The sequence below is a fragment of the Myodes glareolus genome, chromosome 27, assembly GCF_982192425.1.
Source record: "Myodes glareolus chromosome 27, mMyoGla1.1, whole genome shotgun sequence".
Taxonomy (NCBI): Eukaryota; Metazoa; Chordata; class Mammalia; order Rodentia; family Cricetidae; genus Myodes; species Myodes glareolus.
In genome coordinates this window covers 43,733,947-43,751,105 of record NC_142052.1, presented here as the reverse complement: position 1 = coordinate 43,751,105, position 17,159 = coordinate 43,733,947, and the positions used below count along the sequence as shown (strand labels likewise).

At 43.8% G+C, this 17,159-nt stretch overlaps 1 protein-coding gene across 1 annotated transcript; it reads left to right on the top strand.

Annotated features, from left to right (window-relative positions):
• The first annotated feature begins 193 nt into the window (after positions 1-193).
• Catspert (catsper channel auxiliary subunit tau) lies at positions 194-16,847 on the top strand. Its single transcript, XM_087902369.1, has 6 exons — positions 194-250; positions 325-405; positions 1,645-1,707; positions 3,885-3,959; positions 5,498-11,212; positions 16,373-16,847. The coding sequence occupies exons 1-6, from the start codon at positions 194-196 to the stop codon at positions 16,712-16,714; spliced, it is 6,333 nt and encodes a 2,110-aa protein (XP_087758495.1). The 3' UTR covers positions 16,715-16,847.
• Positions 16,848-17,159: the final 312 nt, after the last annotated feature.

Genomic DNA, 17,159 nt, shown 5'->3' with positions numbered 1-17,159 from the left:
AAGAATCTATCACCGGGGCAACAGATTTATAAACTGAAGGCATGTGAGAGTTCTAGAACAAATTCATAAACAGCTAAGCTTCACCAGCAAGTTGCAAAATCCTCAGATTCTATGAGAAAATAAGCTTAGGAGTAATTTGATGTTGAAAAAGGAGTTTTTTTTAATGAACCAAAGTGGACGGCGTGTTAAAGAAATGCTCCATTCTGAGACCGAAGCCTGGAGTACAAATCCGAACCAGGAAGGACTGGCTGTGCCCCTTTCCATGCCCGGCTCATCCAGGTGGCCATCTTTCGGTCGCACCTTCATGGTTTTTGAGCCCTTCAGAAATTAAAACTTCGACGATATGGCTCAGCTGACTTCCATGTAAACCCTGGCATTGACTGGCTCCTAAATCCTGCTCCCAAGGTCAGATGCATGGACGGTTGGAAGGGATGGGAATTTAGCTTTACTTAACAAAGACAGTGTTTGAGAATGACAAAGCGAAATTGGTATGGCATGGTGTGATGTGGAATAATGTAAACAAAATACTTAGACTAAAAATGATTCGCATCTATCAAGGATTCGCAACGATGGTTTCATTCTCTCCCCCACTCACGTCTATGATGTCTTTGGCCATGCCCACTCTTGTCAGCCATGGTCCTCCTCTTCCTGATCCCTTGTCCCTTTTCTACTGATCCCCCTTCTATTTCCATGTCTCAGGAGCCAGTGAGGGGCTATTCACAGGGGGCGCAGGCACCTTACTGTAGAAGAAAATGTCTCCTCTCCAGCGACCCCTAAGTGCCTGCCTGTCTCCTCAGGGAGGAGTGGGGCCTCCATAACCGATGTTGATAGATCCATTTTTTTTTTTAAGTAAAAGAGTTTTATAGTCAGCATCTTCAAAATGAAAACATAGCACATTTTACTTTCAAAGCAAGGAATGAATATATTAAAATGCTTATTTATTTTATGGGCATTGGTATTTTGTCTGCGTGCATCTGTGTGAGGGTGTTGGAGCCTCTGGAACTGAAGTTACAGACAGTCGTGAGTCACCATGTGGGTGCAGGGAATTGAACCCAGGTCCTCTGGAAGAGGAGCCAGTGCTCTTAACAGTCGAACCATCTCTCCAGCCCCCACAAAGAATGAACATTTAGGAGTGTTCCAATCCATAGAATCTTTAACTGTCAAAGGATTCATCCTGATTGCATAATTCTCATATAATTCATATAACGTGGTATGACGGTCTGGTATAAACAAGCATCACATAAGGTATGTCCAGTATAAAAAAAAAAACTTTACAATTTTAGAAGAAAGAGTGAAGTCCCAGGGCCTTCTTATTATATGACTCTTTGTACATACCCAGAAACAGTAAAGCAAGCAGAAAAGTCACCAAGAAAATGACGACCATGTGTCCCATTAATTAGCCCTTTGGTCTTTCATCTTCTAAGCGGTTAAATGTCCTTTAAATGACAATAAACTTTTATTTTGATCATAAATGCAGCCTAAGTATGAACAAATAAACACATATCACCTACCTTTCATTGTTCCTTTTAAGTCGAAAAAAGGGGGGGCTAAATGCCTCTTCATGGCCTGCACAGCTGCAGTCTCCCCACCTCTGGCTTTAAACAGATGCTAACTTGTTCTTCTGAAACCTTTCTTGAACTACAGCCCACCCAGTTAAGACAAACTTGGGAAAGACATCCTACGGACCTTAACACTAGTCTCCGAAAGGTAAGGATGATACCCGGCCGGAAGACAACCAGGAGGGGGGTCTTCAGCAAACTGAGGGCCGTGGGAAACGGTCCATGTTCAGATCTTGTCAGCATGATACCAGCTCCTTAAGCTAGGAGAATGCCTTGCCGCTGAACCAGCCATGGCTCCTGCTGATTTCTTGTTGTCCGCGTGTCTCCTGCTAAGGGACCATTAGAGATGAAGTTCCAGGGATTCTCCTTTCTCCATGGAAAAGCAGTTGTCACTAAGCTTGAAAAGCACATTAACTGTGGGTCTCTGGTTCTAATAGCTGTTAAACCCTTCGAGTGCACTTCCCCTTAAGGATTGTGGAAACCTCGGACAGCTTGAAAGACACCACTGTCCGTGGTACTCATGGTAAGGACCACCCAACGGTCATCGCGGGTTACGCTCCTGCCTTCGCTCTAGCCATGGGTGTCAATAGATCCGATCTCGTGCAGGCTTTGTGCAAGTAATCACGAGGGATCCGGCAGAAATACCTAGATTCAGTTCCATATTCTTCTGTTTTTATCACCATGAGACTTTGAATAATTTATACCATATGCTATCACATATTTCAAGAAAATATTTAAAGATCTTGAAACATTATAGGCATTTGTTGAACAGTTAAGCACCCTTTCACCCCCTAGAGAGCACAAGACAAGAAGTAGGGACGGTGTATCGGAGAATGTGAGCTTATGTAATGTCAACAGACACCACCAGTTTATCCTTTAACCCCGACATACTAACCTGCACGTGAGCGCAAATGTGGGAAAATACCCAGATCACCCTCAACATTTTAGGTTTCTCTTCACTGACGGCTAACAATAACATTCCACCAACACTTGAGTTTTGTTTTCTGGTTATTATAAAAGAGGGTGAACAGTTTTCATGTGTGTGTCATCCTTGCGTGTTTCTATTACGTGACCGCTTACATCATCCATGTTCACAAATAAGGGTCTATGCTCATTTATTGACATATAAAAGCCATTTTTGTATTCTAAAATACAATGGTTTCTTATCTGTGATGTTTATTTATAGGTTTTAGTTTAGATGTTGATGGGGTCAAATTCAGCAGCTTTTCCTCCACGGTCGTTAGCTTAAGTCTAGTTTTGATATCTTGTTTAGAAAATGTTTCTTCTTCCCAAGATGACATCAGTATTCTAGATTTTTCTGTTATATGTTTTTTATGTTTACCTCTGTGTGTGGTTGTGTGTGTGTGTGTGTGTGTGTGTGTGGTGCTGGGAACTGAACCCCGAGCTTCAGACATGCTAGATAAGTGCTCTACCAACTCAGCTGTGTCCCCAGCTCATGTTTAGCTTCCAAACCACCTGGGGTTTTTTTTATGTATAACAAAATAATCTTATTGTCTCAATGCTTTTTAATAAAATTATCCAAGTGGTTAGCATACCTTTTGCCTATCAACACGCACAACACCACCACAACCCCAATCTCTAGTAGGGCTAGCAATCTTGGACCCTTATTTTGCCGTCAGGATAAAACAGGAAGCATATAATTGAGATGAGAAAGTTTAAAGGGTTGGAGAGATGGCTCGGCAGCTAAAGGCTAGGTTCACAACCCAAAAAAAAAAAAAAAAAAAAAGAATGTTTAAAATCCTCATCCTTTCATATCAGTAGCTAGTAGGGGTTGTTTTTCTACCTAGTGAAGAGAGAACGCCTGTGAGAACCAACATGGAGAGGAATGGATGAGTCCTGATTGCAGGCAGCCGCCACAACCAACCATGCCTAATTAACCCTTAGACCTCCTAGTTAAATGAGCATTTCTCGTTTTTAATGAAGTGTGCTGTTTGAAAGCAAGCATCATAAAAGCCACTGAGGCCTTCAAAGCCAAATGCACACACGGCTTGTGAAAGCTGGCTCGTACTTACGTGTTCCCCGTTGTGAGAACTTCAGAAAGTGCTCGGTGTTTGAAAGTAACTAAGTTAAGGAAGGACAAAATAATAGATTCACAAAAATTCAGTAAGAACTATTTTTGAGGAAGTTGGAGAAATAGTTCCGTGGTTACGAGCACAAATCGCTAAAGCAAAGGAATCATGAGACAGAATTCTTGGTTAGCTTCAAAGAACGTTTAGACCTTTAGGGACTCTTGAGAGTAAAGTGATCCTGGAAAATATGTCTGTATTATGAGTCATCTAAAATGAAAACTTCCTCTCTTCTAAGGTGGCCTTTGTGCAGAAGGAGTATACTACACCTGTTTTCAGAGCGGACTCCAGAGACTTCACACCAAAATACCAGGCGAGTACTGTTATCCTAGTCTGGTACTAATACAGTCAATCGTTAGGTTTTTCCAATACTGCATATGCATATATATATAATATATATGTATATATCAGTACACATAAATAACATATATGTATTTATCAAACCATAACTAGTCATTAGAAAAGCTGGGTTACCTTCTAAATTATGTATTTCCATGCTTCATTTGACCTAATCAGTTTCAATTTGAAAATGAAATCTTGGAATATCTGTTTCTGAAAAATAAAAACAAAGAAACAAAACAAAATAAAACCAAAAAAAACCCACGAAAACCCAGGGCATTCTTAATATATCACCTGTGTATCTATTAGCATTTGAAAATTAATTATAATAAATTATGATCATTAAAATGCACTTTCAGCTGAGTTGAAGTGAAATATCAGGCTGATTATTTTAGATTTTGCATTTTTTTCAATCTCACACTGTGGAAGCTGCACAAAGAGACTGAATAAGAGCCTTTAAGAAAAAGATTTTAGAAACCTTTAACAGCTGAGCTATTCATCCAGCTGGGTGATGGACTCCTCGCTGCTCTCTCTGAGGACCAGAGTTTGGTTCTGGGTACCCACATCTGGTGCCCCCCCAACCACCCACAATGCCAGCTCCAGAGATACAAGCCTCTTCTGCTCTCCACGGGAAACCACACGAATTGAAATTTATTTTTAAACAGACACATTTCATTTTAAAGATTGTTCCGATGTTTGAATGTATAGATCTCAATTTAGTATAGCTATTACACTGAAATTTCACTGTAAGCCAGAGATTTTTTTTTACATTATTCTCTTAATCATCTCTGCATACTCAAAAGCACCCTTCTACTGTGGGATATTAAGGGCTGAGCAGAGGTCTTCACTGTTGAAACTCAGACTTAAATGCGGGTGATATATGCCCCTAAAATGATCTTTAAAAAATAGTGTCATGGACATTTACTGCTTGTATTCATCTTTTAAAATTCCCAGATTACTACTACATGGTAAATATTTATAGCAAAGGAGATTTTGACCTTGGTGTCAACCACTTACTCTCTCAGCAGACACAACTAAATGCAATCGTTAAAAAAAAAGTATTTACAGTATTTAACTACTTTCAAGTAGTTAAAGATTTCAATGTAGACAGGGTGAGTAAGGAAAGTGGGTCCCTGAAGCCCAGGCATTTCAGGCCTGCCTGGGCAACACAGGAAGACTTCATCTCAAAAATAAGGAGCTAAATAAATAAATATACAAAAAAATAAATTTAAAAGCTAACAATGCCAGTGCCTCACCAGAAAAATTCCAAGTAGCAAAAAAAAGGGGGGGGGTATAGTGTCAGAATTAGGAATTTAAATGTTTTTCACTGAAATTTATTTTCACTCAAACTTCAAATATTTTCTAATAAAGTCGATTTCTCTCGCTTTATTAAACAGGTGGGAGGAGCAATCAATTGACAACTTGCTCTACAGAAACTGACCAGAAAGGTCATTAAATGTATTTAAATAAATGCTAAGAACTTTCTTTTCTTCCTTTATATTACATTTTCAGAAACTCATCAAGAGTGGTTTTGATCCTTTTCTAAGGAACATACACAGCAAAATGCCATTCAGAAGGAAGAAGGACTCACACAGATCCCCAAGCATATTAAGTTCAGATGACGCAGAACATGAAGACCAAGACCCTTCTTACCCAGAACATTCAAGATCGGCAGGATCTCACACACCCTGGCCTGAAGATCCTAACCTCGCCACAATCCACATGGTAAACAAGAAAAGTAACTTGCCTCCTGAACATACTACCACCGCAACAATGACTAAAGGCAGGAAAAATACATGGTCACACGATCCTACTCTCAACACAACAGGCACATCAGATATGAAGAATCTATTTACCAGTGATCATCCTGTTTACACCATAACAAAGTTATCAGATACAGATTATAAACTGTCAACTGATCCTAGTTCAGATACAGCAAGGCCTTCAGACACGAGGCTATCCAGTGCTCCTAGTTCCAGTACGGCAAGGCCTTCAGACACGAGGCTATCCAGTGCTCCTAGTTCCAGTACGGCAAGACCTTCAGACACGAGGCTATCCAGTGCTCCTAGTTCCAGTACAGCAAGGCCTTCAGACACGAGGCTATCCAGTGTTCATAGTTCAAACACAGCAAAGCCTTCAGATACATTGCTATCTAGTGCTCATAGTTCCAATACGACAAAACCTTCAGATACGAGGCTATCCAGTGCTCCTAGTTCCAACACGGCAAAGCCTTCAGATACGAGGCTATCCAGTGGCCCAGGTTCCTCCAATACGGCAAAGCCTTCAGATACGAGGCTATCCAGTGTTCATAGTTCCAGTACGGCAAAGCCTTCAGATACAAGACTATCCAGTGTTCATAGTTCCAATACGGCAAAGCCTTCAGATACGAGGCTATCCAGTGTTCATAGTTCCAGTACGGCAAAGCCTTCAGATACGAGGCTATCCAGTGTTCATAGTTCCAATACGGCAAAGCCTTCAGATATGAGGCTATCCAGTGGCCCAGGTTCCTATACGGAAAAGCCTTCAGATACGAGACTATCCAGTGCTCATAGTTTCAATACGGCAAAGCCTTCAGATACGAGGCTATCCAGTGTTCATAGTTCCAGTACGGCAAGGCCTTCAGATACGAGGCTATCCAGTGGCCCAGGTTCCTATACAGAAAAGCCTTCAGATACGAGACTATCCAGTGTTCATAGTTCCAATACGACAAGGCCTTCAGATACGAGGCTATCCAGTGTTCATAGTTCCAGTACGGCAAGGCCTTCAGATACGAGGCTATCCAGTGTTCATAGTTCCAATACGGCAAAGCCTTCAGATACGAGGCTATCCAGTGTTCATAGTTCCAATACGGCAAAGCCTTCAGATACGAGGCTATCCAGTGTTCATAGTTCCAGTACAGCAAGGCCTTCAGATACGAGGCTATCCAGTGTTCATAGTTCCAGTACAGCAAGGCCTTCAGATACGAGGCTATCCAGTGTTCATAGTTCCAGTACGGCAAAGCCTTCAGAAACGATGCTATCCACTGGCCCAGGTTCCAATACAGCAAAGCCTTCAGATACGAGGCTATCCAGTGTTCATAGTTCCAGTACGGCAAGGCCTTCAGATACGAGGCTATCCAGTGTTCATAGTTCCAGTACGGCAAGGCCTTCAGATACGAGGTTATCCAGTGTTCATAGTTCCAATACGGCAAAGCCTTCAGATACGAGGCTATCCAGTGGCCCAGGTTCCTATACGGCAAAGCCTTCAGATACGAGGCTATCCAGTGTTCATAGTTCCAGTACGGCAAAGCCTTCAGAAACGATGCTATCCACTGGCCCAGGTTCCAATACAGCAAAGCCTTCAGATACAAGGCTATCCAGTGTTCATAGTTCCAGTACGGCAAGGCCTTCAGATACGAGGCTATCCAGTGTTCATAGTTCCAGTACGGCAAGGCCTTCAGATACGAGGCTATCCAGTGTTCATAGTTCCAGTACGGCAAGGCCTTCAGATACGAGGCTATCCAGTGTTCATAGTTCCAGTACGGCAAAGCCTTCAGATACGAGGCTATCCAGTATTCATAGTTCCAATACGGCAAAGCCTTCAGAAACGATGCTATCCACTGGCCCAGGTTCCAATACAGCAAAACCTTCAGATACGAGGCTATCCAGTGTTCATAGTTCCGATACGGAAAAACCTTCAGATACGAGGCCATCCAGTGTCCCTAGTTCCAATATGGCAAAGCCTTCAGATACAAGGATATTCAGTGCCCCTAGCTCCAACTCATCACAGCCTTCAGGCCTTAATAGGTTGTCCCATAATCCTAGTATCATTTCCACAAAGTCTTCAGATCTTAAGAATAAGTTGTCCCGGGATCCTAGTACCATTCTGACAAAGCTTTCCGATGTTAGTATATCAAGCCACGATTCTATCAATAATGCCAAAAAGTCTTCAGATACTAGCACGTTGTCCCGAGTTCTTAGTATCATATCAGCAAAGTCTTTAGATACTAGAACGTCATCCCGAGTTCTTAGTATCATATCAGCAAAGTCTTCTGATGGGAAAAACAAGTTACCAGGTAGTAACCCTACTGTCCATTCAGATCTGACTACCAACGCAGCCAGAACTCCAGCTTCAAGGGATAAGTTAGTGCGGGATCCTGCTGTCTTCACAGTGGACTCTTTGGATATGCAGCTACCAAATGTACCTTTCCCAAACTACCAAAAAGAATCATCCACGCCTGAAAATGTAAACATCTATCACCCCTCGAGCTCAATCAAGTTGACCTCCGATGCTGGAAATAGAAGGTCGTCCATAGCACTCAAATCAATTTTCAGTAGGAATCTGCAAGACCTTTCAGACGAGTTATTTCCTAATGCGGACATGGGCACAAACGCCGAGGCGATACAGGGAAGCTCCTCTCGGCCTCTAAGTGTGCACGACAGGCCCTCAGGTAGGGCAGAAGACAAAGTGTTTGAAAAGGTCCAAGACATAAAAAGCTGGCTTTCATCCAAAGACATTCTAAATTCACAGGCTTTTTTAAGTCCTGTGGTTAAAAGCGTTCCTCAAGATGTATTTCCGGAAGGTGGACCGGGAGCATCTTCAGACATAGAAAATGTCTCTGGCAAACCCTTAGAAGCTGCTGAAGTAAATTTTCCGACGAGCAGAAAGAGCAGTTTTAAAACAAAACATTTAGCAAGCGAAGTATCTAGCTCCAATCTGGGTTTAAATGGGGGTGTCTATGACTACATCATTAAGCAAATATTCACGGCGCCCCTATTATCGCACCTGGAGCCAGGGGCGGGGCCAGGGGCGGGGCCGAGTGAGGCACAGCCGGCTCCGCAGGAGCAGCCGCGGGCGTCCTGGGAGAGAAGGGCGTCGTCGTCACAGATTGCTAACTACGAAGAAGACAACAACGAAGTGCCTTTGTCGCCGGCCAAATCTAGTATAAGCAGAATTTTGCAGTCTTTTCCCGTCGAAACCCTCTTAGAATCTGGGATGATCAGCGTGACTGAACTAGAAAAAGAAAACCAGAGCTCTCTGATGGACGCACAGACGGCCTCTCCCGAGGAAAAGGTGCTGAACCTGACAGAGCACTGTAACGTCGAAAGCCAAACAACGCTGCTTTCAAGACGGACTACGCCTACTACGAACCCCACAGACACCTTTGTGCGCGGAGCTGATGACAACGAAGACAGCCAAAGAGCAGACACAAAGTCGGACTTCCCAACCGAGTACCAGCATCTGGACACAGAGGAGGCTGGGCTAAGTTCCACGTTAGAGATTTTAAGTAGCAGCTTCGTGGGCAAACTTAAAGACATCGATGCAGTCATGTTAAAATCCTTCCTAAAAAATATCTTCAAGGCGTTCTTCAAATACAACCAGTCAGAGAGAGAGCTTGAGAGACTAATGCCACATTCTTCACCCGGCAGTGCAGAATACCTAGAGAAAATTCAAGGGAATTTAATTAAAGCCGACAAAGTAGACAGGAAGGCCACTTTGGATCCGAAGCTGTGTGGGCTTCTAGAGACAGTGTCAGAGTCAGAAGTCAATAATCTGAAGGTCGAGTTAGGTAAGCACATTCAGCATTGCCTTATAGAAAGGCTCTCAGAGGTGGGCCACATCACCAAGGAGAATTTACCAAAAGTTTACCAAAACCTGTGTCAGATGAGCGAGAAAGCAGAGGCCAGAGAGCCAAGCCCTCCCCAGGACAAGTATTCAGAAACCATCAGGGAATCCATGCCTTTTGTGGACAGTTTCAACCATCACTTCGTAGACAAACACTTAGAAACAAAACTTCGATCTTTTCTAAATGAAGCTCTCCAAAAGTATTTCCTGAAGAATCTTTCAGGGAGCAATCTATTTAATGAGACAGATAGCATGGCTCTACGCCCCAGCATGTCCTCCCTGAGAAGTAGGACCTCGCTAAGGTGTTTGCCTGAGCTGGAGGAAGACATTGCCAGTGGGGGATTGGGGTCAAAGCTTGAAATAAACATGAAATACCCTTTAAGTGAATCTCTACAAAATTGCCTTGATCTCTTACCAGAAAGTGAATTATTAGGTCTAAAAACGGATTTGAATAAATACGTCCAGGTTCTCTTTATAGAAAAACTTCAGAAATCAGGACTAATCACCGAGAGACAGCTAGAGGGGATCAGCCAGCGAGTTAATTCACTTGATTCATCTTCCAGGCCATTAAAATTCACAAAACCAGATTTACCTCTCAGAGATGAAAGGGAGGATTCAGAAAAGCAAAAGAAATTTCCAAAAGTCTTTCCAAATCCCACGTTACCAACATTTCTTGAAGATCTATACAGGGAAAAAGTACTGATCCGAAAAGAAGAAAAGGGGGGCTTTTTCCCACACAGTTTGAAAGAAAATCCACCAACCGTCTGGGAACATAAGCAGGTTTACAGTAGGGAAGTTAAAACACTAATAAAAGTACAACCTCATCCCCATAAAAATACCCAGTCAGACCCGTTAAATCAGTCACCAGAAAGACTTGCAGATATATTCCTTAAGAAACACCAGAAAGACCACGGTTTCATGCAACTCCCTCAAGCAGAAAACCCTGTTTGCAAAACAGAGACTCAAGGATCCTACAGCTGGGATGACCGATCAAAACCAATTCCATCAAAACTTTGCTTTGAAAAGACACTAAGAGCGAAGTCACTTGACAAAAGGGAGAGCAATAACATCTGCAAATTGCTTGCTCAGGAAAGACCCGATACGGGATTGCCACCTTATCTCAAGCTTCCTACCGCCAAAATGTCAAGAGAAAATGAACACTTAAATAGACTCCCCTTCCCTACCTGGCGGAATAGCGCTTTCCTTTACGTCAACACAGAGAGCGGGGAACAATCAAAACTTGACAAGTACTGCCAAAAGTGGAAAGGAAATAACAACAACAATAAAAGACACTGGGTAACATTTGCACAATTCAAAAATGAACCGGACACGCTTTACACAAACCCGTACGAAGCTTGCCATGAAAAATGCACCAAGATCTCTGAATCGCAGCCATTCGAACACAGAGAAGATGGGAGAAGCTCAAGACCATTTTTCTTCCCAGAAGTATTGAAGAGAGAAAACGTGACATCCAGAAGAAAAGAAAGAGATTACACCACCAAGCCGAAGAAGTCATTTTACAAGCTAGTTAGGATACTGCCAGCCACACTGCCCACAAGACCCCACCTCCGGAAGTCTGTCCCAAGGGCTTTGCTTCACTGGACTGCAAGGAGAACTATACATGTAATCACTCTCTTCCTAAGTATTTCCTCCTGTAAAGTTTTATAATAGTTTTGTCTTAGAATATGTCTAAATATGTCTTCATTTATGTCTAAATGAAGGTGTGTGTGTATGTGTGTGTGGGGGGCTTTAATATCCCCAAGATATCCAGACTTGCTTATTTTTAAAAATCTTCCGATGTGTTCCAATATCTCAACTGATTCAAAAGACAATTACAACACCGGAGTGCCTTTTATGAAGTAGGAAGAGGGTACCTCGTCTGGGACATGACTTAGAAAACGGTGTTCTTTTCTCTAGGAAAGCCCTCGCGGCTAACAAATCTGAAGCCTATGCACACGGTTCTGTCTTTGGAAGCCTGGCTGGCTGGCCATCCTGACTGAGGTTCGCCTAGGGTCCTGTGCCATGTTGCCTACACAACCACGAGAGGCCAGGTGCCACGGAAACATAACTGAGATTTTCTTCTCCCAGAGACAGAACTGTGTCCATGGCTCTTTCAGATACCTGGATTGTCCTGGTTAGTAAAGAAATAGGAAGCTCTCATTCTGCTAGGAATTAGAAATATGTGTACAGACTTATCCTCTTTTGGATTACGAGTTGGAACTTTTAAATTTAGCTCCACTTGTTTGGCCCGTTACCCTCCTGGCTCGATCATCTTCTGAGATCTTGGAAGTTAAATTCTAGGTTTTGTTAGTTCTTTGAAACCTTGGGTGTTTTTGTTCACATTCGCTTGCCCAGCTACCCCCCCCCCAGGCCCAACTTTCTTCCCTACCTCCCCAAACTGTGTCCTCTTCCCAAGCCCCATCAAGTCCCATCTGTGCTGCCCAGACACTACTGGACGTGTGGGCTGTGGACACGGAGCGTGGTCAGCATACTAGGGGCTGCATTCTTCAAGAGAACTGATCGCTCTCTCCGGGCAGCTGTCTGTTCATCAGCAGCATCTCCTTGAAAAGGGGGGAGGCTTCTCCAGCCTACCCTCTCCATGCTGGGACTTGTGTCTGGTTTGCCCTCACACAAGCTACCACAACCACTGCGCTTTCAAGCGCGCGCCTGTCCTTTGTGTCCCGAGGACCTCATCTCCTTGTGTATTCACCTATTCACCCATCGCCTGGGGCTCTTACACTCTTTCTGCTCCTCCTTCTGCGATGATCTGAGTCTCAAGAAGAGGGGATGGGATACATATGTCCCATTTAGGGCTGAGCGTCCCTCGGCCTCTCAGTCTCTGTACCTCAGCCAGCTGCTGGGCTCTCCATGTTAATCACCACCCACAGTGATAGAGGCTTCTTTGATGAACTTAGAGAGAGGCACACATCTCCAGATAGAACAGTAACTAATAACCCAATAACAGCTTCTTGACCCTGACAAGGATGCCAGCCACAGGTTCTGCCCATCAAGTGGGATCTAAATCCAAACAGAAAGTGTTGGGTTACTCCCATGATGTCGGTGCTGCTGTGGCACCGGTGGGCATGCCTTGCCAGGCAGATGTGTTTTTTTTTTTTTTAGCTTACAGGGTTTACAGCTGGGTACGACTGACTGATGGTTGTTGTCTGCCCACACCCCCGGTAGCATGCATCCTACTCCCAGCACTGTGGACCGAGCTAACAGGGACGAGGCTTCCAGGCCAGTACCATCTTGATGCCTCCATGTCCCATGACTCATGTCTGTGGTATCTTCGGCAATACAGCCTTATCAAATTCTGGAGGGCACCAATAACATTGGCAACAGCCTGTAATGTTTGAGGTATATAGGACCTCACCGGTAAATAACTCCAAAAGCAGCGACTTGTTCCTGGCACTGGGCTTTTAATTTGTTAACCTGTGGCTGCTATCCCTCTATAGATCCCATCATAAGGCAACTCCATTATACAGGGGGTGAGGGCAGGGAGAGAGGGAAGCAGACAGCTCTCCATGCGACTTTTTTCCCCCACAAAGGTCCCCATATTCCTCCTCTACCCCACTCTCCCAATCCCTTCCCACTTAACCCTTCCTGTTCCGTGATTAGGGCGTTACGCTGACTGCTAGGCTTTGTGTGTACATTCTAAAGCAAGAAAATATAGAAGCAGCAGGCTTTTATCTTGATTCTTTGGATCATGACTCTTCTCCATTAATTCGTGTGGTGCACATGAATCATAATTTGGAAAACTGTTAAGATTCGAAACTGATCTTAAATCAACAACTTGATTACATTAGTCTGCCTTTGAATGGGAAAATAAATCTAATTTCAGAAGTTACTTTGATACTTTTTATACAGTATCAAGCTACTAACTTTATAGTGGCAGTATCAACATAGCTCTATGCTACATGTAATATAAATATTCTGACAGCTAATTAGTGGTGGGGTAAAAATTTATATTCTTAATTTTAGGTTTTTTTCTATCTAAATACAGTCATTTGGTATTGAGCTAGTATATGTGTGTATGTGTGTACACACAGGCATGTGCATATTAAGAAAAGGGACAGATTCTATTTGAGTTCCGAAGAAGATCAAGGTCCTTTAGACACTTTTTCCCCCAAATGAGTAAATTATGTTCATGTCAAATTATATAAAAGCATATATGATTTCATAACCCTTTGTGTGTGTGTGTGTGTGTGTGTGTGTATGTTTGTATGTATGCAGGTGCATGTGCCCGTACTGTGGAGGCCAGACATTAACCCTGGCTGTAGCTTCTTAGTGTTATCCACTTTGTCTTTTGGTTTGGTTTGGTCTGAGACAGGATCTCTCATTGGTCTGGAACTTGATGATTAGGGTTGGCAGGCTGGCTGGCAAGCTTCAGGAATCCTCTCCTCCCTCCCTCCCTCCCTCTCTCTCTGTCTCTCTCTCTGTCTCTCTGTCCCTCCCCCCTCTCTGTCTCTCCCTCCCTCTCTCTCTCTCTGTCTCTCCCTCCCTCTCTCTGTCTCCCTCCCTCCTTCCCTCCCTCCCTCTCTCTGTCTCTCTGTCCCTCCCTCCCTCCTCCCCTCTCTGTCTCTCCCTCCCTCTCTCTGTCTCCCTCCCTCCTTCCCTCCCTCCCTCTCTCTGTCTCTCTGTCCCTCCCTCCCTCCTCCCCTCTCTGTCTCTCCCTCCCTCCCTCCCTCTCTCTCTCTTGCTCTCTCTCTGTCTCTCTCTGTCTCTCCCCCCTCTCTCTGTCTCCCTCCCTCCTTCCCTCCCTCCCTCTCTCTGTCTCTCTGTCCCTCCCTCCCTCCTTCCCTTTCTGTCTCTCCCCCCCCTCTCTGTCTCCCTCCTTCCTTCCCTCCCTCCCTCTCTCTGTCTCTCTATCCCTCCTTCCCTCCCCCCCCCCCTCTCTCCCCCCCCCAGCCCTGGAATTCCAGGCGCTCACGACCATGCCCAGGTTTGTTGTTTGTTTTCTAACATGAGAACTGGAGATTGAACTCAGGTCCTAATGCTTGCACGGCAGGCGTTTTACCAACCGAGCCATCTCCTCAGCATTCACAGCCCTTCCTGTTAGAGCAAGGGAGGACAGTTTGTAGTTATCTCCTTACAGAAGGACTGAGTGTTTCTGAACTTTTGTCTCTAATGGACAAGAGAGTTCAATGGCACTGGAGCTTTTGTCAAATGATCACAAAGGTGTCCTTCTAGTTCCTAAAACCTAAGAACTTCTGAAACAAATCAGTCAAAAGACAGAAAAGCTGCTGTTGGGAGGGACCTGACCCTGGAAGACAGTTCCTTAAAGGGTTTTGGCTTTTAGCTCCTTATTTTCCACTCCTTTTGAAGAAGCATGTTCCCTTTTAAAAATCCAAGACGAGAAGGGACTTCTTTTGAGCCAGTGGCTTGGTTCTCGTGGCCTCCCACTGACATCCTGGCTACCAGCTATGAACTAAAGTTGTTATTTATGAATGCAGCAGAACCTCTGAAGAATCAGCTTGGTCTGCTTGCTCTACCTACATTAGAGGAAAGACAATCACTGGACATGGGAGCATACACCATGGACTCCAAAGGCCAGATGGTCTCAAGTTTTAGTTTACTTTACCCTAAGCTACCCAGTGAATTCCAAACCAGATTTAGGCTAGAGTGTAAGAGTATCTTCCTGCTATCTCCAAACCCAGGCAAAAACTCAAGTAGGTCGGATTCCTTTTGCAGATCACTGTAGTCTTTTGTAGATCTCTGTAGTCATTCAGATTCTTACTAGTCATACCCAACCTTCTTGACCCTACAGTTAGCCACACCTGCCTGACCTCTCATCAAAACACCCGTCTCCATGAGTGGCTGTCGTGCACCATCCCCCCCAGTGGGATGAACTAACTATTCTGTGAAGAACCTAGCTGACACCACCTCACGGCCAACAGCGCCACACCCTCTTAGGGGCACATTAGATCGTCCTTCATATTAAAACACAGCCATAAACGTGCAGAGAAGACAACTGTCCCTATCCCCCTCTTGCTATTTTGGTGACCTTGAACTCACGGTGATCCTCTTCCTCTCTACCGTGAGCAAGGGGACGACAGGCCTAAGCCACCACACTTGGCCAATGATTTTTAATGTAGACATTATAATGATTGATCTGGGTGTGGTGATATATACTCAGAATACTACCAATCAGGAGACCAAGACAAGAAGATGTAGAGTAAGAGGCCAGCTTGGACTATATATTGATACTCAGTCCCATACAAAGATTACAATCACTGTCTTAGAATGTTCTGTTGTATCTATCTATCTATCTATCTATACACACATATATATATATATACATACACACATACACACACACATATATACACACACACTAACAAAGCTGGTTATTAAAGTGACTTCTAGGGACTGATAAAAGTTTAGATGATATAAAAGTAAAATATCAAAGTTTATGATTTACATTTGAGACCATGGGAAAGATATTTTGGAAAGGAAGAACTGTAGACTAGGCTGGCCTGCTTTGCCTGGGTCTGACTCTGGAGGGCACCTCCTTAAGTAGGTCTGGTTCAGTTTCATTATCTTTCACCTTTTGAAGCAAGTCCTCTAAAAAGGTAAGGCTAAAAGCAACCACCACTCCTAGGGGAGCTCCCAAGGGAGCGTCTAATGGGAAGCCCTGGGTGTACAGCACGCATTGAGACTGCCTAAGAAACCTCAGGACGTTCATTTCTTAACTGCTGATCCACAAGCATTAGTTCTTATAATGTGAAAGTGTATTCGTAAGAAGCCTAACTTACCGCTTTGATGCTTTGTTTCAAAATTTAGGACTGTTTGGATAGATTCGATGATTTACATATGCCTTCAGTCAAACATCCTAAAATCTTAAAATCAAGAGCCAGGCTTTTAGGCAAGAGTCCAGACGATCCCCACAACCAGGCAAAGCACTGTGCGCGACCCTACACGGCTCCGGAGCAGAACAAACGCAGAGAAAGTGTCGCCGGGAAATTCGCAAGTACTCAGATGGATTCAGCGGGCTTAGTTCATATACACGATACCACCCCAGAGTACGAGATACGTAAACTACGGTCCAAAAGAAAATTAAAAGAGAATATTGAAAAACGTCCGCTCATTTGTGATATTATCCAGATGCTAGGTACTATAGGATGATATGTGAGGCCACCAGTCAGAATATAATTCCTGCACTCACAAAATGGTTTGGAGATCTATCCCCCACGTGTGATAGAAGTCGGCAACTAAGTTTCATCTTGTGAGACCATTTTGTTACCATTAAAATGAAGAATAAACACATTCAATGTAAGCGTGTTTTTGTTTATAGACCTCTCCAGGACAAACTAAAAAAAATGCATATCCGGTCGGTGTTCATTGGCAAAGGTTTGCTCCGTAGCTTGTCCCTTTGGGGGGTTGAATGAGTCTTTAACACACACACACACACACACACACACACACACACACACACCACGTTTGTGGTACTTAGTAATCCCTACCTAAGCATTCCAGCTCCCCATTCGCAGCTGTCGGCGCTTAGCAACTAAACTTTACTTAGCTCTCGTTAAATTTCCAGCTTTAACAGTCGAAAAGAATGCAGGGACTC

What these genes read in the sequence shown, in the direction of transcription:
- Catspert (XM_087902369.1), top strand. Translation starts at nt 194, where the DNA reads ATGCTCCATTCTGAGACCGAAGCCTGGAGTACAAATCCGAACCAGGAA. An exon ending in TCCTAAATCCTGCTCCCAAG is followed by an intron (nt 406 to 1,644) that starts GTCAGATGCATG and finishes CTTGAACTACAG; the next exon opens with CCCACCCAGTTAAGACAAAC. An exon ending in ACTTCACACCAAAATACCAG is followed by an intron (nt 3,960 to 5,497) that starts GCGAGTACTGTT and finishes TTACATTTTCAG; the next exon opens with AAACTCATCAAGAGTGGTTT.